Source organism: Carassius carassius, chromosome 41, assembly GCF_963082965.1.
Source record: "Carassius carassius chromosome 41, fCarCar2.1, whole genome shotgun sequence".
In the NCBI taxonomy this organism is placed as follows: Eukaryota; Metazoa; Chordata; class Actinopteri; order Cypriniformes; family Cyprinidae; genus Carassius; species Carassius carassius.
The window spans coordinates 24,974,302-25,001,882 of NC_081795.1; the positions used below are offsets into that span (position 1 = coordinate 24,974,302).

At 35.8% G+C, this 27,581-nt stretch overlaps 1 protein-coding gene and 1 non-coding gene across 2 annotated transcripts; both read left to right on the top strand.

The window, feature by feature from the left end:
* Window positions 1-776: 776 nt before the first annotated feature.
* On the top strand, window positions 777-27,581 carry LOC132123073 (sialoadhesin-like). The gene is made up of 10 exons (XM_059533600.1): window positions 777-816; window positions 12,511-12,546; window positions 12,764-13,036; window positions 19,975-20,247; window positions 22,057-22,188; window positions 22,282-22,443; window positions 22,540-22,806; window positions 25,492-25,755; window positions 25,837-25,950; window positions 27,449-27,581. The coding sequence occupies exons 1-10, from the start codon at window positions 786-788 to the stop codon at window positions 27,481-27,483; spliced, it is 1,587 nt and encodes a 528-aa protein (XP_059389583.1). The 5' UTR covers window positions 777-785; the 3' UTR covers window positions 27,484-27,581.
* trnaw-cca (transfer RNA tryptophan (anticodon CCA)) lies at window positions 2,076-2,147 on the top strand. The gene has a single exon. It is a non-coding gene; the product is annotated as a tRNA-Trp (tRNA).

Here is a 27,581-nt window from a genome sequence, read left to right on the forward strand (position 1 = left end):
GATTTGCTCTGTTGTGTGGTGTGAACTACTTACCATTACAAACCAGGTGAACAAGCTACTGCAATCCAGTTCTCAGGAGCACAAAAAGGCACTTTGCATACAAAGCTGTTGACGAGCCCCTCAATGATGCCTTTAAAAAACTTGAAGTCACATTTTTCAATTGTGTTGTGGACTCTGCTTTAATGTCACTACAGGAGAGGTTTGAGACCATGAATCAAGTCAAAGAAAAATATGGAGTGCTGCTTGACTTCAGCAAAGTGAACGGAATGTCCAAGGAGGACTTGAAGAGACACTGCAATGAAGTACACAAGACAATGACGGATAAGGGACGGATAAGGGGGTGGGGGGCACTGCCAAGCATTTGTGCTTAGGGCACCCAAATGGCTAGCGCCGGCCCTGTGCTGCACTGTGACGATTGTCATGTTGAATTACACTTTTGTATTTGCCATTGCAGTGAGGAACAGACATAAGAATCATTAAAATCCCTTGTCTTGGTGTATGAATATGATTCTGTGTTCAGAGGTACAAATATATCAGAGCCAAACTCATCACCATCAGCGTCAGAGGTGTGATAGAATAGAAACAGATAGACATGAGCTCATTCTTGTGGTTTGGTTTGTTCAGTTTGAGCTCGGTGATATTTTCTAAAAAAGATCCACATTCTCAAATTATTTATTTTTTCTCTAACACATGAGGTGTGTTTGAATGTCTTTAATGAGTCATTATGTTGACTGTAGGTATCAGGAAGTCTTGAGTCTTTAACTGTCTGTCATTATTCGGTCAGTATGGAGCTCGGTCTTCTTCCTCTTGTGCTCTGTGAGTACTGCTTTCTCTTGATGTATTTCAGTGATTTTAATTGCTTTTATATTGTGAATAGAATCAAGTGATTTAGTGTTCCTGCATTTTTATTTTCTTGTCCTGTCCTTCCATGATATATCTGTCTGAGCTTGAGGGAGTAAGTGTGCAGTTAGTGCCGCATGTGAAAGAGAAATGCAATCAGTTGTGTTTTGATCAGTCAATGAGTTTATTAAATGATTTATTGATTGATCTTTGTAATAGTGTTTGTTGAGTCAGTTCTGTTGGTTTGTTTTGCACAGAAGCTTTAACTAATTGTTCACTGGTATGTCATTAGAAAGAGTTTATCTTTATTACTCTGCTTGGGATTACATTTTCTGCTATGATGATGTAAAAAAAAATACCTTAAGCTAAATATTGACATTTTATTCAGATACTGACACAAAACTATTGTATGTTGTGAAGCAGAATTTTTTTTTTTTTTTTTTACTTTTTATTGTGGCATTTTTCATATTGAAATCATACGTCGACACAATATTTTCTCTCCTTTTTTTCCTTTCTCTTTCCCCTTTCTTCCCCCTTCTCTCCCCTTTTCTACACCCAGTGAGATAAAATTAAAAAAACCTGAGGAAAGGAAATATATATGCATACATACCCCCATACATATATATATATATATATATATATATATATATATATATATATATATATATATATATATATATATATATATATATATATATATATATATATATAAATATATATATACACAGTCGTGGCCAAAAGTTTTGAGAATTACATAAATATTAGTTTTCAAAAAGTTTGCTGCTAAACTGCTTTTAGATCTTTGTTTCAGTTGTTTCTGTAATGTACTGAAATATAATTACAAGCACTTCATACATTTCAAAGGCTTTTATCGACAATTACATGACATTTATGCAAAGAGTCAGTATTTGCAGTGTTGGCCCTTCTTTTTCAGGACCTCTGCAATTCGACTGGGCATGCTCTCAATCAACTTCTGGGCCAAATCCTGACTGATAGCAACCCATTCTTTCATAATCACTTCTTGGAGTTTGTCAGAATTAGTGGGTTTTTGTTTGTCCACCTGCCTCTTGAGGATTGACCACAAGTTCTCAATGGGATTAAGATCTGGGGAGTTTCCAGGCCATGGACCCAAAATTTCAACATTCTGGTCCCCGAGCCACTTAGTTATCACCTTTGCCTTATGGCACAGTGCTCCATCGTGCTGGAAAATGCATTGTTCTTCACCATGCTACGAAGACCTCGTGGTGCAATGGTAGCGCGTCTGACTCCAGATCAAAAGGTTGCGTGTTCAAATCACGTCGGGGTCAAGTCATCTCTTCTTTTAAAGGGAAGTCGTGGCCTAATGGTTAGAGAGTCGGACTCCCAATCGAAAGGTTGTGAGTTCGAGTCCCGGGCCGGCAGGAATTGTGGTTGGGGGGAGTGCATGTACAGTTCTCTCTCCACCTTCAATACCACGACTTAGGTGCCCTTGAGCAAGGCATTGAACCCCCAACTGCTCCCCGGGCGCCGCAGCATAAATGGCTGCCCACTGCTCCGGGTGTGTGCTCACAGTGTGTGTGTGTGTTCACTGCTCTGTGTGTGTGCATTTCGGATGGGTTAAATGCAGAGCACAAATTCTGAGTATGGGTCACCATACTTGGCTGAATGTCACTTCACTTTCAAACTGTTGTTGGATTGTTGGATGAAACCCTCCAGTTGCTGTTGGAGGGTGTTTTGGTCCCATTCTTTATTCATGGCTTTTTGGGCAGAATTGTGAGTGAGCCCACTCCCTTGGATGAGAAGCAACCCCACACATGAATGGTGTCAGGATGCTTTACTGTTGGCAGGACACAGGACTGATGGTAGCACTCACCTTTCCTTCTCCGGACAAGCCTTTTTCCAGATGCCCCAAACAATCGGAAAGGGGCTTCATCGGAGAATATGACTTTGCCCCAGTCCTCAGCAGTCCATTCACTATACTTTCTGCAGAAGATCAATCTGTTCCTGATGTTTTTTTGGAGAGAAGTGGCTTCTTTGCTGCCCTTCTTGACACCAGGCCATCTTCCAGAAGTCTTGGCCTCACTGTGTGTGCAGATGCGTTCACCTGCCTGCTGCCATTCCTGAGCAAGCTCTGCACTGGTGGCACTCCGATCCCGCAGCTGAATCCTCTTTAGGAGACAATCCTGGCACTTGCTGGACTTTCTTGGACGCCCTGAAGCCTTCTTTACAAGAACTGAACCTCTTTACTTGAAGTTCTTGATGATCCTATAAATTGTTGATTTAGGTGCAATCTTAGTAGCCACAATATCCTTGCCTGTGAAGCCATTTTTATGCAACACAATGATGGCTGCACGCGTTTCTTTGCAGGTCACCATGGTTAACAATGGAAGAACAATGATTTCAAGCATCACTCTCCTTTTAACATGTCAAGTCTGCCATTCTAACCCAATCAGCCTGACATAATGATCTCCAGCCTTGTGCTCGTCAACATTCTCACCTGAGTTAACAAGACGATTACTGAAATGATCTCAGCAGGTCCTTTAATGACAGCAATGAAATGCAGTGGAAAGGTTTTTTTGGGATTAAGTTAATTTTCATGGCAAAGAAGGACTATGCAATTCATCTGATCACTCTTCATAACATTCTGGAGTACATGCAAATTGCTATTATAAAAACTTAAGCAGCAACTTTTCCAATTTCCAATATTTATGTAATTCTCAAAACTTTTGGCCACGACTGTATATATATATATATATATATATATATATATATATATATATATATATATATATATATATATATATATATATATATATATATATATATATATATATATATATATATATATATAATAATTAATAGAAATAATTCATTACATTTATATAGCGCTTTTCTAGGCACTCAAAGCGCTTTACATAGTCTGGGGGTATCTCCTCATCCACCACCAGTGTGCAGCATCCACCTGGATGATGCGACGGCAGCCATAGTGCGCCAGAACGCCCACCACACACCAGCTTACTGGTGGAGAGGAGACAGAGTGATGAAGCCAATCAGCAGATATGGGGATTGTTAGGAGGCCATGATGGTCAGAGGCCAATGGGCAAATTTAGCCAGGATGCCGAGGTCACACCTCTACTCTTTTCGAAAGACATCATGGGATTTTTAATGACCACAGAGAGTCAGGACCTCGGTTTAACGTCTCATCCGAAGGACGGTGCTTGTTGACAGTATAGTGTCCCCATCACTACACTGGGGCACTAGGACCCACACAGACCACAGGGTGAGCACCCCCTATTGGCCTCACTAGCACCTCTTCCAGCAGCAACCTAGTTTTCTCAGGAGGTCTCCCATCCAGGTACTGACCAGGCTCAGCCCTGCTTAGCTTCAGTGGGAAACCGGTCTTGGGCTCCAGGGTGATATGGCTGCCGGCCATATATATATACATTCTTACACAGACGTATAGCACATATACACCTATATATACATTCGTACTAACTTACATATACATTCTTATGCATACATACATAAATCCATCTATACTTGTTAACAAACATACATACACATATCCATATGGCTACATCATATATCACAGAGATTACTTCCATTCCTCCTCTAATTGTAGTCCCAATCCATGCTTGGTTTTTGTTTTTCAATGCATTTGATTAGCATATGCGAACCATCTAATCTTGAATAACTTTATTTTGCCTCTCATCTTATGCGTTATAATTTCATTTTCATACAAGTTTTCAACAGCCTCAATCCATTTATCTAACCTGGGTGGATCAGTTTCCAAGCACTTCATACATTTCAAAGGCTTTTATCGACAATTACATGACATTTATGCAAAGAGTCAGTATTTGCAGTGTTTGCCCTTCTTTTTCAGGACCTCTGCAATTCGACTGGGCATGTTTTTTTTCAACCACGAGTTATTTTTTTAATAGCAGTAGTTCTCAACACCCAGAAGATATAATAATTTTCTTTGTTTAAACCTTTCGGCTGTATGCCAAGCATGGCATGTAGTTGTTCAAAATTAGTATTTTGACCACAAATTTGCTTCATTAATTCCAACACACTAACCCAATATGGCTGGATTTTTGAGCAAGTGTAAAGGACATGAGCCAAATCAACATTGCATTCACCACACTCTCTCCAACAATATTGTGTTTGGTTTATATATTTACTAATTTTCAGGGGTGTTCTAAAGAATCTAACCAATATTTTCCACGCATATTCCTGCCAATAGAGGGACTTTACATAACAGAAAACCTTTTTACATGCCTGACTCCACTCCTCTTCGGTCACTGTTATTCCAATGTCTTATTCCCAATTATTATTTTGGTTATCATTACTATTATTTAGAATATTATAAATTTATCCCGTTACATTTTTAAAACTTGGCTTTTCATAGACTTTCAGGATATGTTCCACGATAGGATTAGGGTCTTGAAAAGACTGTATATTTGTTATTATATAGCTCCTTACTTGGAGATAACTTGGAAGGTTATAATCCTTAGATAGATTTTCAAGTGCATCAACTGCATGATCTTTGAACATTTTATGGAATCTTGTGAGTCCTTTCGTTTCCCATATCCTGAAAATATCATCCATACGATTTGGAATGAAATCTGGGTCCTGACTAATTTCCCTCAGGCAAACCATATCAGATTTTATTTTCATAATTTTACCTAATCTTTTCCATCTTTTCCATGTATGGTAAATAGAGTGATTCAAATGTTTAACCCTTTCTGCCGTTTGTCCTGAGAAAATTAGTGAGATGGATGAGTCTACCAAATTTGTTCTAAATAGTTTTCCATTTAGGATTCATTTTATTATTCATCAAAACTAAAATGCTTTTAACTTCGGCTGCATGATAATAAAGATTCAATTTTGGTAACCCCCCACCCCTGTTCCCTATTTTGTTGTAAAAATATGAGTTTAACCCTTGGTTTCTTTTCATCCCAAATAAACTTTCCTAGCATTCTTTCCCACTCCTTAAAGAATGAACTTGTTAGATACAAGGGAAGGTTCTGAAAAAAAAACGTGGAAGTACATTCATTTTTATAATTGCTATATAATTCCTATCGTAACCGGCAAAATTTTCCAATGCTTAAAATCCTGCTTTAAGGAGTTTTCCAAAACTTTATAATTACATAAATATAATTTGTCAATTTCTTTGGGAATTGTAATGCCTAAGTATTTTATTTTGTTCTCATCCCATTTTAACTTAAACCTTTTCTTAAATTCTGTCGGGAGATTGCATCCAATTTTATAAAATAAAAGTGAGTTTAATTTATAGCCCGAGATGGCCCCATATTTTCCGGTAATGATTTATATATGTCAGTTAAGAATATTATAACATCGTCCACATATAATGCAAGTTTATGTTTTTCATCTTGTATCTTAACGCCCTTTATACACATGCTTGACCTTATGCATTCTGCCAATGGCTCAATGCACAAGGCAAATATCTGTGGAGAGAGCGGGTCACCCTGTTTTACCCCTCTTTTTATCTGAAAGGGTTTTGATAGCGAACCAATGGCTTTCACTCTGGCTGCTGAATCATTACATGCCCATCATAAAAATAATAAATTTCTTGTGAAAGCCAAATTTATTCAAAACTGCAAACAGATAAGGCCAAGATACTCGGTCAAATGCTTTTTCAGCATCTAATGTAATGTTTTGTTTTTCTAAAATAATCAATGACATCAAGAGTTCGACCTACATTGTCACTGAGGAATTTGTTTTTGACAAATCCTGTTTGGTCCAGATTTATAATAAAAGGTAAAATATCCGAGAGTCTATTTGCCATAATCGACATAAATATTTTCTGATCAACATTCAAGAGTGAGATTGGCCTATACGATGAACATTGTTTTGGGTCTTTCCCTTCTTTAGCTATAACTGTTATAATTGCATTTGTCTGTTGTCTGGCCATTTTCCTGTTTATAACACCTCACTGAACACACTATGTAAAACTGTTACTATAAAGTATTTATAATCTTTATAGAATTCATAAGTATAACCATCTTCTCCAGGGCATTTACCCAGTTTTCCATTTTCAATAGTTTTTATTATTTCCGTTTGGGTTATATTATTTACAAAATTTTCATTTTGAGCTTTAGTCACCGATACTAAGCTTAATTTATCTAAATAACTTGAAATTGTCTGCTTAACCAAATTATTTACTTCTGGATTATAAAGGTTTTCATAATAATTTCTGAGAGTTTTCTTGCGAGTGTGTGCGTAGATATTTCTGTTTGTGCTAAACACCAGTGCAGAGAACCGGAGAAATCCAAATATTACCTTCTATATATGTTTACAGGATTTATAATATCACTTCAAATGCAAATAAGATTTACACTGTTATTATTACTATTCTATAAATGTTAACTGAGCCAGTGCATTTGAAACTGTGTATGTTTGGGTCTGGTGAATTAATTAAATACACTAATGTTCCCTACTGTTCACGAAATGAAAATTGAACTCATGGTGTGTACACACAGATACATAATTTATTTTACTTTACCAATTATGTAAATGTAAAAATTACTTATTTCTCGAAAATGTTTGTATTACATTGATTATTATTTTTTTGTTTAATGAAATGTTCACCTTGTGAGACATGGGCTGTGATTTATCTTCACATTTCTCAATTGTGCACATACATTAGTTTGTTTCATCATCATTTTCACAACATATTTTATTATTTGACATAGTCAACTTTGCATCACACATTTTGAAATGAAAAAAAAAACGGGCTGTAAAATAATACATCTAACACATGATTAATTTTAATACTTGTTTTATCTGAAGAATTCGTAACAAAATACATGCGCTGCTTATAGACAAAATTATTTATGCTGCAGATATTTTACAAAACAGATAAACATTGATAAAAACACACAAGAATGCAAACAGCGATCTTTTAATTAATTAATGCAAACCTACCATAATAGCATGTTAAATTGTACACAGTTATAAACTGTTATCAAATAAAGTTATTAAACATACATAGTTTATCAGAAATATCTGTCTCGTTTGACAGTCAGAAACCTTATGATCTTATATTTAACAGTCAAAACAAAATCAGCTATCCGAAAATGTAAAGTATTGCATATTTGAGTGGTTTGTGTTTGAAAGAAGAAATCCCTGTGGACTGATTAACCTGATTCTGACGCTGATCTGCATAATCAACAGAAGAATAAAGCCATCTCCGCGTTGTATCTTCATTAATTTCCACACAGAGGTACGCAAAAATTTAGGGAGGATGTTTCCTCGTGTCTTTGATATACCACTATTCGCTGTTAAATTTGAAAAACATTAATTATATCCATCTAGCCAAGTTTCGTATGTAAGTTTCCCTTATAGTAAATGCGAGCGTCGCAGGACCGGAAATAAGTATGCACACACTTGCGTCGCTGAAGCTCACCGGTGCCATCTTGTGCCCCTAGCCCATTATCCATAATGATATTAATTGCAACTTTTTCTTTGTTCTTTTTTATTTTGGAGGCCAGGATTCGTTGGGCTTTAGGGCTATTATCATAAAATAATTGTTTAGCAAAAGTAAAAAAAAAAAACCAAATCCTCTGAATTAATACTCTCTAATTCTTTTTTTTACATCATTCAGTTCTTTTTCTATTGTTTTATCTCTCCCTTTTAATTCTTGCAACTTTTGTATTTTGTTCTCTATTAACTTTTGTTTATTCTCTCAGTTTTTTCCTCCAAGATGAGTATGCTATTATCTCTCCTCTTAGGGTTGCTTTAGCTGTTTACCATAATAATACCGGATTTATTTCACTATTATCATTTATCTCAAGAAATGCTTTAATAACCTCTGTCATTTTTTCTTTAAACATTTGATCCATAAGTAATGAATTATTAAAACTCCAGACACTTATTTTTGACGCCCTATTCAAATTTAGTTCAATAACAACTGAGGAATGGTCTGCCAATAGAAAAGGAACAATCTCACAAGTAATCACCTTAGAGAGATCATGCTTTAACATAAAAAATAGTCCAATCTTGAAGACTTGAAGACTTTATGTGCATCAGAGTAAAAGGTGAAGGTTCTATCCTTTGGGTTGAGATAACGCCAAACATCTAACAGTCCCATTTCTAATTTTGCTTCCCTTAGTAGTTTGGCTGATGGTTCTGATTTATGTTTTATTCTACTCGTAGTATCTATCTTTTGGTTCATCACTAAATTAAGGTCCCCTCCCATTATAGTTAATAATGTAAAAAATATGGACAAAGCGTCTGTGACGTCACCCATAGACTATTTGAAGAACGGGTTTGAAGCCGTTTATGGGGGGTATGGGCTGCGCCATCTTGGAAAATCTTGGGAAATCCTAACCCCGCCCACCTTCTGATGGAGCGCGCTTCACTCAGCTCGCTCTGCAAATTCGGTTATCTCTGTGTATATTTTAGGCAACGAAATATGTTATAAAACACCATACTAACTATTTTCGTTTTCATTAAAAGAAATCTTAAACATTATAGCCACACAAATGTGGTTCAGGCAACGCATATTGATTATATTCGACTACACATAACGTTTGCCTATTTATGAAAAAACAAAATATAAAACACAAAACTGCCTCTTTTCATTTTAAATATAATATAAAAATATTAAACATTTTATGGTCCAGGCAATATGTGCATTTGTACTAAACAACAGATTTTGCAGTAAACAACATTACAGATCATCTTCGTTGTATTAAAATTTAAAATGACAAAACTCAACCCAGTCTCTTTTTGTTAAATTTCAGTTGTATCAATATTAGCCATTATAAAAGTATAAGTAAAAGGTATAAGAAGCTATACAAATAAAGCAAACAATTCAGTTAAACATACAAAGTCAGCGCTCTAGTCTAACCATACATCGGTAAATTTAAATAGCTTATGAAGTTATGAAACTTCCCCTCAGCCAAAACGATTGTCCAGGGAAATAATTATAGATTTACGAGACCAAAAATCGCCCATTAGATATACACAATATGAATTATATCTCATGTTTAACCACTACAGAGACGCCAGAATCCGCAGCATTGGCGGCAAACTTTAGAAGGTCTAGCCGAGGAAAGACTGCTTCAGGCGGGGTACATGAACGCCGAGCGCCCGGTCGTGGCTGGATCAACTGGATAAAATTTTCATAAATCTTTAAATAAACCACAGATTTGAGCTTTAAACAACTACATTCTCGCCTGAAAACCTCTTAAAACTACATTTCATGATACAGAAACAGTAGTATTATATGTCAACTGTATTAAAAAATGGCGCTTCTTTTTGTCATTCTCCGTGGCGCTGCCTTGTCGGCTGTCAATCAAGCTGTCACTCAAAGTTAACCACACCCTTATTATCATATATTTTATATCTAAATACGATCTAAACTAACGAGTTAGAAAAAAAATCACCCCCCTCACAGTTGTCAGGCACTCGGAAGCTATCGAAAAATACAATAAAAGTCCATGGGACCAACTTGTAAAAACATGAATTTATGCTGTGAAAACGGACATTCCTCCAAGTCCTTTTGGGACCTTCCCCTGGCGGATTTTCGATGTATTGCAGTTTTTCGCACTTCCGGGTAGGCTTCATGTTGCTGCTTGCCTCAGACATTAACAGATAGAGGATTCTCTTCATAAGGGCAACCCCCTCTCCTGGTGGGTTATATACATTAATGAGTGTTACTAATTGGCCATCTATTTCTCCCCGTAAGAAAACAAATCTCCCTTGTTTTTCCCTGATACACCTATCTTTAATGAATCTTACATTTTTATTAAGGAGCACCGGTATCCCTCTTTTAGCTGATGTATATGAAGATGAAAAAATTTGTGTTCCAGCTAATCTCTTCAATTTCTCATGTTCCCCTTGACTCAAGTGTGTTTCCTGTAAGAAAATAATGTCACCTAACTTTTTAAGTCTCTGTATTACATTGCTTCTCTTTATTTCATTATTAATACCATTTACATTAACGGTGATGTGTTCACATATTTATTTATTATTTTTCCAAATGTTGAGACGTTGCTGTATAGTTAAATTATCTAAAGCATACTTAAAACATAGTAAGAGTGCCCATAAAAAAATAAAAATAAAAAAACCCCTGTGAACTTCCAAGATCTGTAACGTCAACAGGGTCACACAAAAGTTTCCACATTGTTGTTAGTTTGTGGGCAAAAAAGCATCTGTTCTCAGCCACTGTATCATGGCTGAGCGGTGAGACTTATACCGTCCCACTAAAGGTGGTGGGCTGCTAAATAAATTTGTATTCCTTCTAATGTCTGCCCTCATTTGCCACCCCAACCCTAAAAAAAAAACAAAAACAAAAAAACAGGCCTCTAGGGCATTTCCACGTGGTGGCGGGCTCAGTTTTAATAGTTTTTTCCAAAAGCGATGACCAAACTAGGAGCCTCTCCATGAGTAAAAAAATCTTCATACATTTTTTTATTTTGTATCTCCATACCTTAAGTGTCTTCGCTTCTGCTCCTCGTGCGTTCTCACGATTCCTACTCCGGGTCAGTGTATGTTCTGTGCGCAGTGGCACGGCGCGGCTGGGGATCAATCTCATCTCCACTTTGCAGTATACCCTTATTCCATAGTTCCGAATCTGCTTCTTCGAGTGTACCATAGGTCACCGCGTTTCCATCTATAAAGACTATAAAGACGGATATATTATGTGGGATTTAATGTTTTTCTCTTTTAAAACTTTCCTCAGCTGAAAGTATCGGCTTCGTTCTTTTTGTATCTTACTTGGAAAATCTTGGGAGAAGTAGATGCGGCTTGCTCCAATCCGTATTTCTTTTTTTGATCAAAACCCGTTGCCTTGTATTCCACTGCATAAACCGAATCACCATGGTCCTGGGCGTTGCATCTCGAGCAGGTCGCTGTGCCATCGAACGGTGCGCTGCAACGATCTGGATAATGTCAGATGGGATATCCAGCTTTTCTGTAAGTAACGTTGTAACAAAGCCAATTGTATCATTTGTTTCTAGGCCTTCTTGGATTCCATATATGCGGATATTATCTAGTCTTGATTTGTTTTCCAAATATTCTATTTTTTCAGACATTTCCTTTTGCTCTTTCACCATTTTTCTCAGCAGCTCTGTGGTAACTTCTTCCCGTTCTTCCAAATTATTTATTCTTTGCTCAGCTTCTTTGACGTTATCCTGGGCCTAGTGCAGATCGGAGCGTATACCTTTCAGATCTTCTCTCATTTGAATCATCTCAGTCGTCATTTTGGCCACGTCTGTGCAGAGCCCTCCTATTTGTTTGGAGATGTTGTCTTTGAAGTTAATGATCATTGATTTAAGGCTTCTCTCCATATCGCTCCCTGTCATTGTGCATTTGTTTGTCACGTGGCCTTCCTTCCTCTTTGTTTTGCGGACACACTTCTGTGTGGTTGTCCCAGAGCGCAGGTTCATTAGATGGGCTTCTTGCAATTTGTTCCCCAGGAGTTTTCACGAGGTAGCATTAAATTTAGGGCATTTAGAAGGAGTTATTTTTACACTCTCAGAACGACATGAGAGCGAAGTAGCGTGCGTGCGTTGCTGCCCACCGGAAGCTGAGAAACATTTGAGCGTAAAATGATGGTGTTTTACAAGCAACGGAAGAATAGTCTACCTTTATATAACTAATGTAAAATACACAATATCAGCTCCATGTTCTCATTCTAGTGAGTTATTCTCTGTGTTTTAGTGCTGATTTCAAGCGTCCACTCTGCACACACTGAAGGTGAGTGAATCTCATCACATATTCACATGAGTGATTCTACACTGTTCCAAACTAGCTGTGAAAAGGAATCTTTCTATAATGATTTTAAATACACATTTTTTAACAAGTTATTTGTGTGTTGTGACTAGAGGCAGAAACTGTTTATCCACTAAAAACAGCTGATTTTTATATTTTTTACTGTCATATTTTATCATTGTGAATTGTTGTCATTGTACAGAAAGACCTAAACCTAAAGTGACCATTAAACCTGCTCAACATGTATTCAGAGGAGAGACAGTCACTCTCAGATGTGAGATATATGATGAAGGAGTCACTAGCTGGAGCTACAACTGGTATAAAGAAGGTTCAGACTTTGAATTCAATTATCAGCCAGAACTCACAATCAGGTCTGTTACTGAGTCTGATGCAGGTAAATACACCTGTGAAGGATCAGAGACAGAAGGATCACGCAGGACACAAGAGAGTGATGCAGTTACACTGACAGTATCAGGTGAGGTTCATCATCTCTTCATAAACAGATGTTTAGCGTGTTTTTGAGTGATGCCCTACTTCTTCATATTATGCAGTTTTTTAAAGGTGAAGTCTAATGCTATTTCATGTATTCTGACTTATTTACACTTTTGAAAAGCTGGATTCTTGTGTCAAACATGGTCATTATTTCCAAAAAATGTATGAGTATTTCTCTGCCAAATACACTCCATCAGGGTTCTTATAATTTTCTGAAAGTTTTTCTTTTGAGTCTGACCCTGTATGACGTAATAAAAAGCAGGATTCCTTGTGCACACATCAACCAGAGCTCGAGCAAAAGCCCATAAACACGCTTCATTCTGGTAACAGAAGTCATCAACAACGCTGCACAGGACTTGTTTGAGTCAAGAAGGATTTTACATTTTGTTTTTGAGCACAGAAAAAATTACGACGACATCATTAAAGTCATTTACACAATAACCGCCCTAAGCGAATAATTACAGCAGTTACCATTTCCACCTTATTTTTCCTGTAATTTGTACATTTTATGTGTCTGTCTTCCAGCTATTTTTAGCTGTACAAAACGGATAATTTTGCTGCTTGATATTGCAAACTGGAGTATCTTACAGTATTATGTTAATGTATTATCTTGATTATGAACTCACAGGTTTGTAGTGCAAACAGATTTAGTGTTTATTGCATGTTGTTATTAATCTGATAATTTCCCTACAGAGGCTAATGAACTGGAAGTCTTGCACATTCACAGAAAATGGCTTACTTCCATGTTGAAAAATAAGATAGATAGAGACGTCCTGCTGTAGATGTTGTTGGTGCTGTTGTTCTTGCTGTTCACTGTCAGACTTAAGATCCAATTCTGGGTTGAATATACAGGTGCATCTCAATAAATTAGAATGTCGTGGTGGGTTTTTGTTAAATGTGAGCCAAAATCATCACAATTTGAGTTGAATTACTGAAATAAACTTTTCCACGACATTCAAATTTATTGAGATGCTCCTGTATATGACAGGGTCTGATTTTTAGCCATAGTTAATTTAGGTAAATAAAGTTTACGTTCCTGTTTTATTTATTTCGATGTCACAGCTTGCAGACCATTGCTACACAAAAGCTTTGCGTGATTGACTCTTTAGCTCCGCCCACGGCACGCCTCCAGGAGCTCAACTTGTTTTCAGTGTAGGGGAATTTACAGTTAAAACCCAAGGACCAGATATGTCGCAATGAAGACCAGGAGTCAGAGATGATTTCAATTAATAATAATAATTTTACTTGAAGAAAATAGTTTGCAATTTCATCAGCAGAAGTCAGCTTCAGTACTCTCGATGGAGTTCGTAGTCCGCCCCCGTACAACTCAAAATCAACCACAGTTATACCCTGACAGAGGATACTAATTGCGTCAATACATAAGTCAACAAAATTCTGATTGATTCCAAAACCTAGATAAACTCTCCAAAGACGTATATCTGATACGCTGGACACTGACAGTTGATCGTTTGTCCTGGGACTGTCTGAGCTTCTCCCTGTACAGACAGATACTAACACACATACACAGAGAACTTATATAAAATTCAGGGCTTTCTAACACTGGCGAGTGTCTTATCATTACGGTTGGATACACACGCATAATATGTGGACGTTAATCTTGAGGAAAAAAAATACAGGGTAGAACAGGATTCTTTAATATCTCATAAGCGCACATAAGGTTACACATTTCACACTTGCCATAACTTGATTAATAGTCAAACAAGAAATCATGTAATAATATAATTAATATCAGTCTGAAGTATATGGCAACTTGGCATCCACTCCTTCATCAGATAGAAGCAGTACAGTTATATCCGTCTTTTATAAATCTGATAAAACTAAAAATTCTTATGAAGGATGCATTACTACTCTATAGGTACTTAAGGTTAACATTAAATTGACAGAAGCTGTGTGTGTTATGTCTGCTTTAAACCAATTTGCCTCCCTCTTCTAACAAAGTCTCGCGAAAGGTTTGTCATGATGCATCTCAGCAATGGTTTTTCTTATTGGACTAAACTTTATGACTAGTTGGTCCAGTCATCTGAGCATAGATATGAGGTTTAGTGACAGCACAACCTACTGCTCAGAAATGTTGCCAGTTTATTAAACACTAGTGATATCCCAATGTGCCTACTTATACTACGCTCTTAAAGAGATCACCCAAAAAAGAAAATTACCCCATGATTTACTCACCCTCAAGCCAGGGGCGTAGCTATCTTTTCAGAAGTGAGGGGGACAGAAATATATATATAATATATATAATATTACAATATAATGTTTCTATCTATATAGCCTACCAGTCAACAGTTTTGGAACAGTAAGATTTTTTATGTTTTTAAAGAAGTCTCTTCTGCTCACCAAGCCTGCATTTATTTGAAATATTTTTATTATTTAAAATAACAAAATAATAAAATAATAAAATGTTATTTATTCCTGTGATTTAAAACTGAATTTTGAGCATCATTACTCCAGTCTTCAGTGTCACATCCTTCAGAAATCATTCTAATTTGCTGATTTGCTGATTATCAATATTTAAAACAGACAAGTACATTTTTTTCAGTATTCTTTGATGAATAGAATGATCCAAAGTTCAGCACTTATGTGAAATAAAAAGCTTTCGCAACATTACACCCTATACCATTCAAAAGCTTAGAGTCACCATATATATATATATATATATATATATATATATACATTGGAAAATAAATTATAGTAATGAATACTTTTATTTAGCAAGGTTTCTTCAAATTGAACAAAAGGACATCATTTAACAAAATATTTCTAATTCAGATAAATGCTGTTCTTCTGAACTTTCTATTCAATAAAGAAACCTGAAAAATTCTACTCCGCTGTTTTCAACATTATCATAAGTTTTTTATTTTATTTTTTTGAGCAGCAAATCAGAATATCCGAATTTGTGTGACTGGAGTAATGAGGCAAAAAAAATCAGCTTTGAAATCTCAATAAATTACATTTTGAAATATATTCAAATAGAAAACAGTTATTTTAAATAGACTAGTATAAATATTTTTAAAAACATTAACAAACTTACTGTTCAAAAACTTTTGACTAGTGGTGGATACTATAGGCAAATTTTTCTGTAATTTCTAGCTTTTAATTGGCTTAGAAATCTATAACTGCTGGACAATAACAAATTATAATGATTAGTTTATATATAACAAACACTTTTTTTTTATCACATAATAAGGCAGAATAGTTTTTATACTGTAATAATAGCATTTTTCTTATACTTTATTTATCTCCTGCTGGAGATGACTTGAAAAAACACATATTGTCACAATCGTATGTTTAATGTGTTCGTGTTTCCAAAAGTGTCTGTTTTTCTCATAGACTGTATACAAGGTTTTTCTGTGAAAACAACTGTTTTCATACAGCGATAGCTGGACACTGTTGCCCATATTAGGTATTTCCTGGTATGTTTTTCTGCGTGAGAGTGCCCTCCGGCTTCGAGTATGAATGAAACACACACACACACACACACACTGCAGGAGTTTAGCGTTCAGTGATGTTCATCTCGCCTTTTGGGTCCGAATAAAATACCAGGTCATGCGCAGACTGTCCGGTCTCTTTGAGTTTAAATTCTAATTTTTTCACACCAGCTCTTAAAAACCTCTATACGAACACACTTGACCGAGAAAGTGGGGGGGGGGGGGCGAATTTACATGATATTAAAAGTGGGGGGGGGGGGGGCACGTCCCCCACGTAATCTACGCCCCTGACACAAGCCACCCTACAGTAGGTGTATATGACATTTTCCTTCAGAAAAATATAATCGGAGTTGTATTATGTCTAGCTAATCCATGCTTTACAATGTGAGTGGATGTCAACCCAACATTTAAAGTAAAAAATAAAATAAAATAGGACCCATCCATTATAAATGAAGTACACATAGCTCAAGGGGGTTTATAAAGGCCTTCTGAAGCGACATTATTTAATACAACTCCCATTGCATTTGTCTGAAAGGAAAATGTCATATACATCTAGGATGGCTTGAGGGTGAGTAAATCATGGCGTAATTTACATTTTTGAGTGAACTATCCCTTTAAAGCAGGGCTGTACAGTGCAACATATATGAAAAAACTGCATCTGTATGATGAATAAATTTACCACTATGTGTGCGATACAGTTTTACATGTTCATAAAACAGCGACCTAATATTGTGAAGTGAATTCGTTATGCTTGTTTGTGTGTGTAAGATTGATTATACTTAGTATTTAGGGTTGTTAATTCAGAGGTTGTGGGTTTTTTACTTTGTTGTCTTTTAAGTATTTTCATGAGGATGGTAAACTTGTTCATTCCTGTAATTGCTGCTTGCAGTGATATTTTTTGCATTGTCTGTGAAACCAAAATACATCAATGATTTACCAGTGAGGAGACAAGATCTTCTGCTGAAAACCTTTCATAAATGATCACACTGACGATATATTGACAGGTCCTCCTAAACCAACTCTGACTGTTGAGCCACAGAGTTCAGTGTTCACTGGAGACTCAGTTACTCTGAGATGTAAGTTGATTCAGTCACAGAATGGATGGGAGTTTCTCTGGAGAAAAGACTCAAATCAGTGTGTGCATGTAAAAATCAATTCCAATTTGAAGCTTGTGACATATAAACGCACACATCAACCCGATGGCTTTATTTAGCGTTCATATAAAACTCAGATTCATCAGTCTGAATGAATTTAGTCTGAATTTAGTCTTTAATTCTTTGTATGCATTTTTGAGCTGGGGATGGAGGGGTGTAATTTGCTCCTGAGCAAGCGATAAAGCTGCTGAATAATACTAAATAGACTTAATATATTGTCAAAATCATTACCCAATATATAATTTAACAGGGCAATAAAATTCCCATGTTCTTCAGGCAGCAATTGATACCAAAGTATTTTTATTTAAGCAATGAAGTACCCTGTATGTCAAAAAATGACACTAAAGGCGTACCCTATGGGTTAAAAAGTGAATATGTAACAAGCTGAGAGTGAGAGCTTTTCAGTCTAATCTGCTTTAGCATCACTGTTTTACAATCAAGTAACTGTGTTCAGCAAAATCTCCAGTGTTAATTTAACACTCTGAGTGTGGACTCATATAAACACTGAAGCAGTGTTAAAAGTAACACTGAAGCAGAGTTGAAGTTAATGAGATAATTAAGAAGTTAATTGAGTTATGATTGACCATTATTGAAGACACCTGATGTTAACAAGCAGAGTCTCCAAATGAGAAAATCACAACCGTAATATGATAACCAGAACATAGGAATAAAAGAACAGGTTGGTTTGAAAAATTTTGAGCTTCAGCTTCGACAACACTCAAAGAGAGACATCAACAATCAGCATATGAATCTCAACAATGGTGACAATCAAAAAGTTCATGATGCGATGCATGCTGGGTACCAGCACAGGATAAAACTCATCAATGAATCCCAGCATGCATTGCAGCATGAATAAATTATGCCCCTGAACTGTCCACTTATTTTCTAGAATTCTTATGTGCTTATATTTTTGCTTTTCGTCTTTGTTTTAGTAGCATGTTTTGTGATGTTCAGAACTCAACTGTTTATTTATTTTGTGGATTGTCACCATTGCTGTGATTCATACGCTGATTCTTGATGTGTCTGTCTAAATTTCAAAAAAGGTTTTTTTTTGTTTTAAATAAGTGATATTTTCTTAAGTCTTTCATAACTTATGCCTCAGCAGTGCTCTTTTGCTGTAGTATCAACATTCGATAAGAGAAGGGACACAGGATAGGACAAGAAATAAGAGAATGTGTGTTTGTACAACAATACCAGGTTTTCTTTGTAGCTGACTTTTTTGCTATAACAAGTTCCAAAGACACATTGTTACAGTATGTAAAAAAAACAACAACTTAGTTTTAAAAAGTCACTGTTCAAGAGGCCAACTAAATTAAACATTGATCTCCATCATGGTAGTGAAAAAAAACACCTAAACCTCTGTAACTCTCATTAAGATCTTCTGTAGACATCTGACAGAAATAAAGACAGTCTGGTTAGTAATGTGAATCTGGTGAAGATGTTTTAGGAGTTGTTTAATCAGATCTTGAGAGGTTTGATGAATTCTTTTATTTCAGTTGATTTCATCTAAGGCTGTGGCTGAAGTCAGTTGTAGTTCTTGTGTTTCTTTTTCCTTCAGCGATTCTGTTTGTTAATAGCAGGTGTTTATCACTAATGCTCAATCATCAGTTAATCACAGAATTATCTCATTAACTTCACTGATTCAGTGTTACTCAAACACTCTGTAGTGTGCACACATTATAAGTGTTCATTCAAAACTGAGGATTTTGTTGTGGGGTTTAAAGATCTGTTAATGTAGTTTTGTTGTTCACCATTGTGCTGGAGAGTAGAGCCTGTGCTTCAGTCAATGATGAGCCACAGATTCTGATTTTCTGCTCCTTTATATAAAGACAGTAAACGTGGAGTCGCTGATACAGTGGTGATCTCTGTGTTAAGTATTTCAGCACATACATGTGTGCTATTAGCTGACAATGAACTGCAGTGTTTTGAGTAAAACTCATGTATTTAGTTACTTTTCTACTACACATTAAGTGTTTACAGTTTTATATTAAGAAATATTCCTTTTCAGTGAACTCAAATGAAATAAGTTCATAGTAATAACATCGTAGGAATGCTAGTTTTAAAAACTCGAACTGTTTGAAGCAGTGGGAGTGGAGTTAATTTCCATGGTAGAATTTACAGTAAAATACTGTAAAAAAAAAAAAAATGAGAACGGTAAATTAATGATTGAGAGCTGTAAATTAACAGTACTTTACTGGCACCCCTGCTGCCAGGAAATGACTGTTATTTAACGGCACAATTTTTTACAGTGTAGGGATTTTGCTGTGTACATTAAAACCAGAACATTATTTTCATTCTGAACTTTTGTCATTGTACAGAAAGACCAAAACCCAAAGTGACCATTAAACCTGCTCATCATGTATTCAGAGGAGAGAAAGTTACTCTCAGATGTGACATATATGATGAAGGAGTCACTAGCTGGAGATACAGCTGGTATAAAGAAGGTAGATTCAGGTTTGTCAGTAAACTACAGGAACACACAATCATGTCTGTTACTGAGTCTGACGCAGGTAAATACACCTGTGAAGGATCAGAGACAGAAGGATCATGCAGGACACAAGAGAGTGATGCAGTTACACTGACAGTATCAGGTGAGTTTCATCATCTCTTCATACTCACACAAACACACATTTAACCAGAGGTGGAAAGTAACGAATTACATTTACTCGCGTTACTGTAATTGAGTAGCTTTTTTATGTACTAATACTTTTTAAAGTAATTTTTTAAATCTGTAATTTTACTTTTACTTAATTATATTTTGTTTGAAGTATTGTACTTCGCTACATTTTAAAACACATTAATTACTGAGTAAAAAAAAAAAAAAAAAAATCGCTCCCTGGAAACTACGGCATAATGGGCAGGAGGGCAAACTGGCGCTAAAATCACAAGAAAGATGCAGACGGACAAAACAGGCGTTAGTGGTGCAGACACCGCTGAAAACGAAACCCCGTCATATTCTGAAGTTGAACTCGAAGGAAATGAAGTGAACCCCTGGCCATATTTATGCTCTATTATGCAGTGTTAACTGTACTTGCCTAGGAAGACCAAACTAGCAGCTTATAAAATCTCGACAAGACATCAACCCTTCGCAAGAATGTAGAGGTAAGCTAAATAATTGCATCGTTGCATTGATGGTTAAAATGAAGCTTTGACATTTTAGCAAGAGGTTTGCACAAATTAGCTAAAAAGACCGTGGTGAGGAGTGTGCTATTTTTGTTTTAATGATGTGCGGGCGCATTTATAGTGCGTTCTTTCACTGTGTGATTCAGTCTCCTAAAATGCATTTAGAATGATCACAAAATTGAAGATATAGGGGCAGAAAATTCACATATTTATATCATTTCATATATTAAATCAAAATCACACAAAGAATGCCATCGTTTCCTCCAAAAATCATCATGAATATATACATACATATATATAACAGTTCAGTAAACAAGTTAATTAAGATACTTGCATTTTAGACACCATATTGCCTTTTTTAGCTCTATTTCTACAACAGAAAATAATTCCAAACACAGCCACCAAAGCACAGTTTTGCGTCTCTGAGCAACGTGACAGTGTTTCGTTCCTGAATGAATCAACCGTTTAAATGATTTGGTTCAATCGCAATGACTCATTAACAGTGACTTGCTGACACATACTGGCCATTTTAATTTCACATTTAAAGTATCTTTTGATTTTTTTAAATAATTAATTTCTTATTTCAAATGAGTATTCAACATTTTATGTCTTGTATATCAAAACATTATTCATGCATTTGTAACTGCAGGTTAAATGCATTCTTGTCCTGCACTAAACAGTGTAATACATCTAAATGCCACTTCCAATGAATTTTCTGCATTTCCTCTGCATTAAAAGATGAGTTTGTTGATACTGATTTGCCTGGTAACAGCCCAAATGTTTTATTATTCTAAATAACTGATTTCTTTAATTAAAAACAACTAGTTTGAGATTAATAGGCCTATCCCAGGGGTGTCAAACTCAGTTCCTGGAGGGCCGTAGCCCTGCAGAGTTTAGTTCTAACCCTGCTCCAGCACACATATCATGTAGTTTTCAAATAAACCTAAATGATTAGATTAGCTGGATCAGGTGTGTTTAATTAGGGTTATATCTAAACTGTGCAGGACTGTGGCCCTCCAGGAACTGAGTTTGACACCCTTGGCCTGTCCCATTTTGACTCCCTCCCACTGTTAAATGTAACTAAGTAATTTTTACTCTGAGTAAAGTTTAAATGAGCTACTTTTTACTTTTACTTGAGTAGATTTTTAGACTGGTACTTTTACTTGTACTTAAGTAAAATTTCATTAATGTAATGGTACTTTTACTTGAGTAGAATTTTTTTGTACTCTTTCCACCTCTGCATTTAACGTTATTAATGACTAATTTCTCTGTTTCAGATCCCAGAGCAGTTTTAAGTGTTTCTCCACAGAACTGGCTGACTGAAGGAGATCCAGTGACTCTGATCTGTGAGGTTCACAGTTACTCTACAGGCTGGATGTTCAGATGGTTCACTTTAACTGTCTCACCAGGTAAGTTATAATGTGCTTCATGTGCTAACTTCTGATTAGCTGATTTTATTCAAGCCCAAAATACCATTTAATATCCATTTTATGGTTCTCCAGATCAGTATGATCTGCTCTCAGACAGCAGCAGAGGAGCAGGAGGAAACTACACGGTCAGTTCTGTTGCTCTAAATCACACAGGAGTTTATGTGTGCAGAGCAGAGAGAGAGAAATCAGTCTATAAAACACAGTTCAGCAACACACAGCTGCTGTGGGTCACTGGTGAGTTCAAACAGAACTTAAACTATCGGTTCATATCTAATCAAGATAATTTCTATACTCAAATCTGAAACTCTGCAGCTGTGATTGTCTTCTCAGGTGTTTCTCCTCCAGTCTCTCTGATCGTCAGTCCCAGCAGAAGTCAACACTTCACATCTGTCTCTCTTTCTCTGAGCTGTGAGGAGCAGAGTAACTCTACTGGATGGAGAGTGAAAAGATACACAGACGGTGGACGGCTGGAAGATTGTTCATTACGTGGAGGATCTACATTTACATTCAGCTCCATCGTCCCATCAGACACTGGAGTGTACTGGTGTGAGTCTGAATCTGGAGAGAAACATCATCCGGTTAATATCACTGTACACTGTGAGTCGTTGGTTCTGTATTTAATCATTTTACAATCAGTTTACAAGCAATGCAGGAAACAGGTTGATTAATCATCAGTGGACGAAAAACACTCAACGAGGAAGCCCTTTTTTCCATGTTCTGGGAATGTTTTCAGCTGCAAATTTTATTTTAGTTCCCAGAATGTTATTTAAAAGGTAGGATAACATTCTCTAAAAACATTTTAAAAATGTCTATTGATAACATTGATAGAACATTATCCTCTAAAATTCTTATAAAGCTTTCCATTACACTAGATGGGGCTCAGAAGTCAAATGTTGGTTGAAAGTGAAAAACCAACCTTTGTTTGATGTCAAACTCCAGAGTAAATAACTCTAAAAACAGTATTACCATTTTCACTTATTATAAACAAGATTGACTTTATTTCTTTCATAAATGTAAAAAAGTTCTTATAGAGATTAACAGAGGTGTTGATGGTTTATTGAAAGTTTATATTGACGTCAGCATTATGGTGATCAGTACTTAGGCAGTATGACTCATTTCAATGTTACTTTTTGTCTAACTGCTCTTCCTATGTTTGTTACGGCAAACAGTCAACATTAAAAAAAATCATCAGGTGATGTGGGTTATTTGCTGATGTTAAAAATTTCATCATGTGCTATTTAATGTTAGTGACTATGGAAAATAGTGTTGCAATGCATAGGATCCTGCAGATTTATATCATATATATATTTTTCTTTTAGTTACACTGTTAAAAATGTATTGTATTTTTACAGGAAACTCCTGTAAAAATACAGTATATTTCTTGTATATTACTTGGTGTAAATTCACGGCAATTAGTTGTCACACTGTTAAAAATGTATTGTTTTTTTACAGGAAACTCCTGGTAACTAATTGCCGTGAATTTACAGCGAATAATACACAAGAAACATACTGTTGATATAATACAATAAAATTCTGTGTTTATACAGCAGTGTTGCTGTGATTACAGTAGCATTAATACAATAAAATGTTGTATTTTGTATTGTTGTCGTACAATCCTCAACAGTGGTGACAATCCAGAAAAACAGAATTGCAGAAATGCATGCTGGGAGCCATGATCATATTTTGTATGCTGGCAGGAAACATGTCACCATTGTTGGGTTTCATACGCCAAATGTTGATGTCTGTGAGCTTATAAATAACCTAAAACATATTTTAAACAAAAAGTTAGCAAAGACAATATTTATACACTGTTAAACATCAGTATATGAACACAACAGTGTTTCATACTACAGTGTTTTAATTTGCTTATTTTTATATCAGTTGGTTCACGTAAACCATTTTAGTGCAGTCAGTAGATTTCTATTAAAACAGACTTGCTGATCTGCTTTATATATGCAGAAATGTTTTCTGAAAACAACTGCAACTGCTGCAGAAAGAAAAGTATTGCAGCAAAAGTTGAGGGCCAAGAGCACAACTGAAGCAAACCCTGATCTCTATGATGGTGATCTCAAAAAAACATTTTCAATAAGACATCAACATCTTAACCTCTGTGAATTCTCAATAAGACCTTCTGTAGATGCATGACAGAAATAAAATCATTCTGGTTAGTATTACTATAAGTGAAGCTGGTAATGCTGTTTGTGGAGTTGTGGCTGAAGAAAGTTGTAGTTTGTTCTTATTTCTCTTTCTTTCTTGCTTGTTCACAGCAGGTGTTTGAATGACTGAGAGAATGTTGCAGGAACATTTTACTAACCTTAAAGTAACATTATACTAATATGGAAACTGGACTTTTTTATGTTAGTAAGAATATGAAAGTACCAGTTTTAATGCTATCCCACAATGCTTTGTGGTGTCTGTAAAACAATGCTTACAATAATATTACAGGACTGTCCATCAATTTCCCATCATGCATTTGCATTTACAATAAAAACCATGAATACAGTGTATTGTTGTAAAATGTACTGTAAAATTACATCAATTGCTAACAGTGTACTTTGTTCAAGAACCTCTTTGTAACACAGAGACCTCAAGAATTTGTGTATGAATTTCAACAATGGTGACATGCTTCATGCCTCAATGCATTCTGGGTGCCATGGATGAGTTTTGTATGACGTACCCAAAATACATTGCTGCATGTCACCATAGTTGAAAGTCATATGTTGTCATATGACTTTCATATTAAAGTCTTGATGTTTGTGTGACAAAGAAAAGTTTTTTTTAAAATTTATGGAATTATATGCTTTACATTCACCTGTGTCTCAGACTGATAACTCATTGAATCACTTTAATAAATAATATAATGTTTTGGCCATAAAAAAGATTATAGCAGCTAAAAAACAACACTAACAAGACAAGTGTCAAAATGCACAACTAAAGCCAACACTTACCACCATTATGGTGACATCAAATCAAACTATTACTTTGAAACAGGCATCAACATCTAAAACTCTGCTTAAACCCTAATTAGTTAGGGGATAATGTTCTAATAATTTTATGAATAAACATTTTTTGAATGTGTTTAGAGAACGTTATTCTATCTTTTGAGAGAATGTTCTGGGAACAAAAATAAAGCTACCCACTAAAAACATTGTTCTAAATATGTTCTAAGAACATTACCATTGTTCTAACAAAGAAATTCTAGCTGGGGCGGTACTAAAAATGTAATCATTTATATAATTAAACTTTTTATGTGATCAGTGCGTGTTTGCTCTGTTTCTGTAGCTGGTGTGATTCTGGAGAGTCCTGTTCATCCTGTGACTGAAGGAGATCATCTGATTCTGCGCTGTTTATATCAAAATACAACCCCAGCAAACCTCAGAGCTGATTTCTATAAAGATGGATCACTCATCCAGAATCAAACTACAGAGATGAACATCACCACTGTCTCAAAGTCACATGAGGGTTTCTACTACTGCAAACACCCGACGAGAGGAGAGTCACCCAAGAGCTGGATCTCAGTCAGAGGAGTCTCAAATGAACACTGCTGTATGTATGAGCTGATTTATTTCTTCATATGTTTTTGTTCAGATACAGTCCATGATAAAATGCTTGTGTGTCTCTTTTCAGTGTTTCATTCAGAATCTCAGATCTCTGTCCTCAACATACTCAGTTCTGTGCTGGCAGCTTGTTCATATCTGCTAGTGACAGTCATGCTGGTTTTCAAAAGCTGCCGAATGAGAGGTAAAACATAACTAATTTATTATATATTATAAGTAATTTATTTGCTCACTGGGCTAATTGTAAAGAAAAGAAAAAATGCAATACAAATAATGTATTGAACTGAATATGCCTCAGTCCTAAAACATATATTTGTTTAAATAAATATATAGATTCATATTCCCTTCTAAATATCTATATATACACACTCACACGCACACACACACACACACATATATATATATATATATTCCTTCGCAACACAGCTTTTTTTCTAGTCAAATTTTTTGTAAAAAAAATAAAATAATTTTATATATATATATATATATATATATATATATATATATATATATATATATATATATACAGCAAAATCCCCAGTGTTAATTTAACACTCTGAGTGTGGACTCATATAAACACTGAAGCAGTGTTAAAAGTAACACCGAAGCAGAGTTGAAGTTAATGAGATAATTAAGCAGTTAATTGAGTTATGATTGACCATTTTTGAAGACACCTGATGTTAACAAGCATCTACATTTTCTATACATTTCGTAGCCATCTCTTGCAAGTTATTCTGATTTTATTTATTTTTTTAATTAAAGAGTCTTTATTTTAGTCATACACAGATAACAAGAATCAGCGTATGAATCTCAACAACGGTGATAAACAGCATATTCAGATAAACAGATCTATGATAGTCTAAAGTAAATAGCTGAAGGTTCAAGATCCCAACTAAAGCAAACACTGACCACTATAATGGTGACACACAAATTGTGATTTTCTTGTTTGGTGAGTCTGCTTGTTAACATCAGGTGTTTTCAATAATGGTCAATCATAACTCAATTAACTTCTTAATTATCTCATTAACTTCAACTCTGCTTCAGTGTTACTTTTAACACCGCTTCAGTGTTTATATGAGTCCACACTCAGGCCTAGTCCACACGGACACGGGTATTTTTATAACCGGAGTTTTTCCTCCTGCGTTTAAAAAAAAAATCCTGTCCACATGAAAACGCAAAAACGTGCTATCAAGCGCTGTAAGAGCATGTCACACCAGCAGGTGGCGATATAACCCAAATTGTAAAGTCACCTTGGCCAATCAGAAGCAGGCAGCAGCGCACAATCTGACGTCAAACACAGCGGATAACGGCGCACACTCTGACGTCGCAAGGCAAAAACCCCGGTTATACTGTCCACACGACAACACTGCAACCGGCGTTTCTGAAAATGCTCACCCTGGCCGTAGTTTTCAAAAATGTTCGGTTTCGGTGCCCTGAAACTGCGTTTTCGTGTGGACGAAAGGCCGAACCGCATAAAAAAAGTCACGGTTATAAAAATACCCGTGTCCGTGTGGACAGGGCATCAGAGTGTTAAATTAACACTGGGGATTTTGCTGTGTATATATATATATGTATGTATGTATGTATGTATGTATGTATCTGGAAGTTCAGAAAAGCAATAAAAGCAGAATAAAACATATGTACTCATAAGACTGAGAAGATATTTTCTGTGTATGTAACAGTTACATTTTCTAAAGAAGAAGAAACATCAGTCTGATAATGATTCATCTGTTGCAACATTGTCAAAACTTCAGCTTCATCCTGAAATCTCTCAGCATCTCAATCACCAGCTCAGACAGTATCTATGCTTACTGT

Bases quoted from the DNA above. Each gene is read 5' to 3' on its own strand.
- LOC132123073 (XM_059533600.1), top strand. From the start codon at position 786: ATGGAGCTCGGTCTTCTTCCTCTTGTGCTCT. The intron at 20,248-22,056 runs GTGAGTTTCATC...TCTCTGTTTCAG, and splicing joins AGTTACACTGACAGTATCAG to ATCCCAGAGCAGTTTTAAGT. The intron at 22,444-22,539 runs GTGAGTTCAAAC...TTGTCTTCTCAG, and splicing joins ACAGCTGCTGTGGGTCACTG to GTGTTTCTCCTCCAGTCTCT.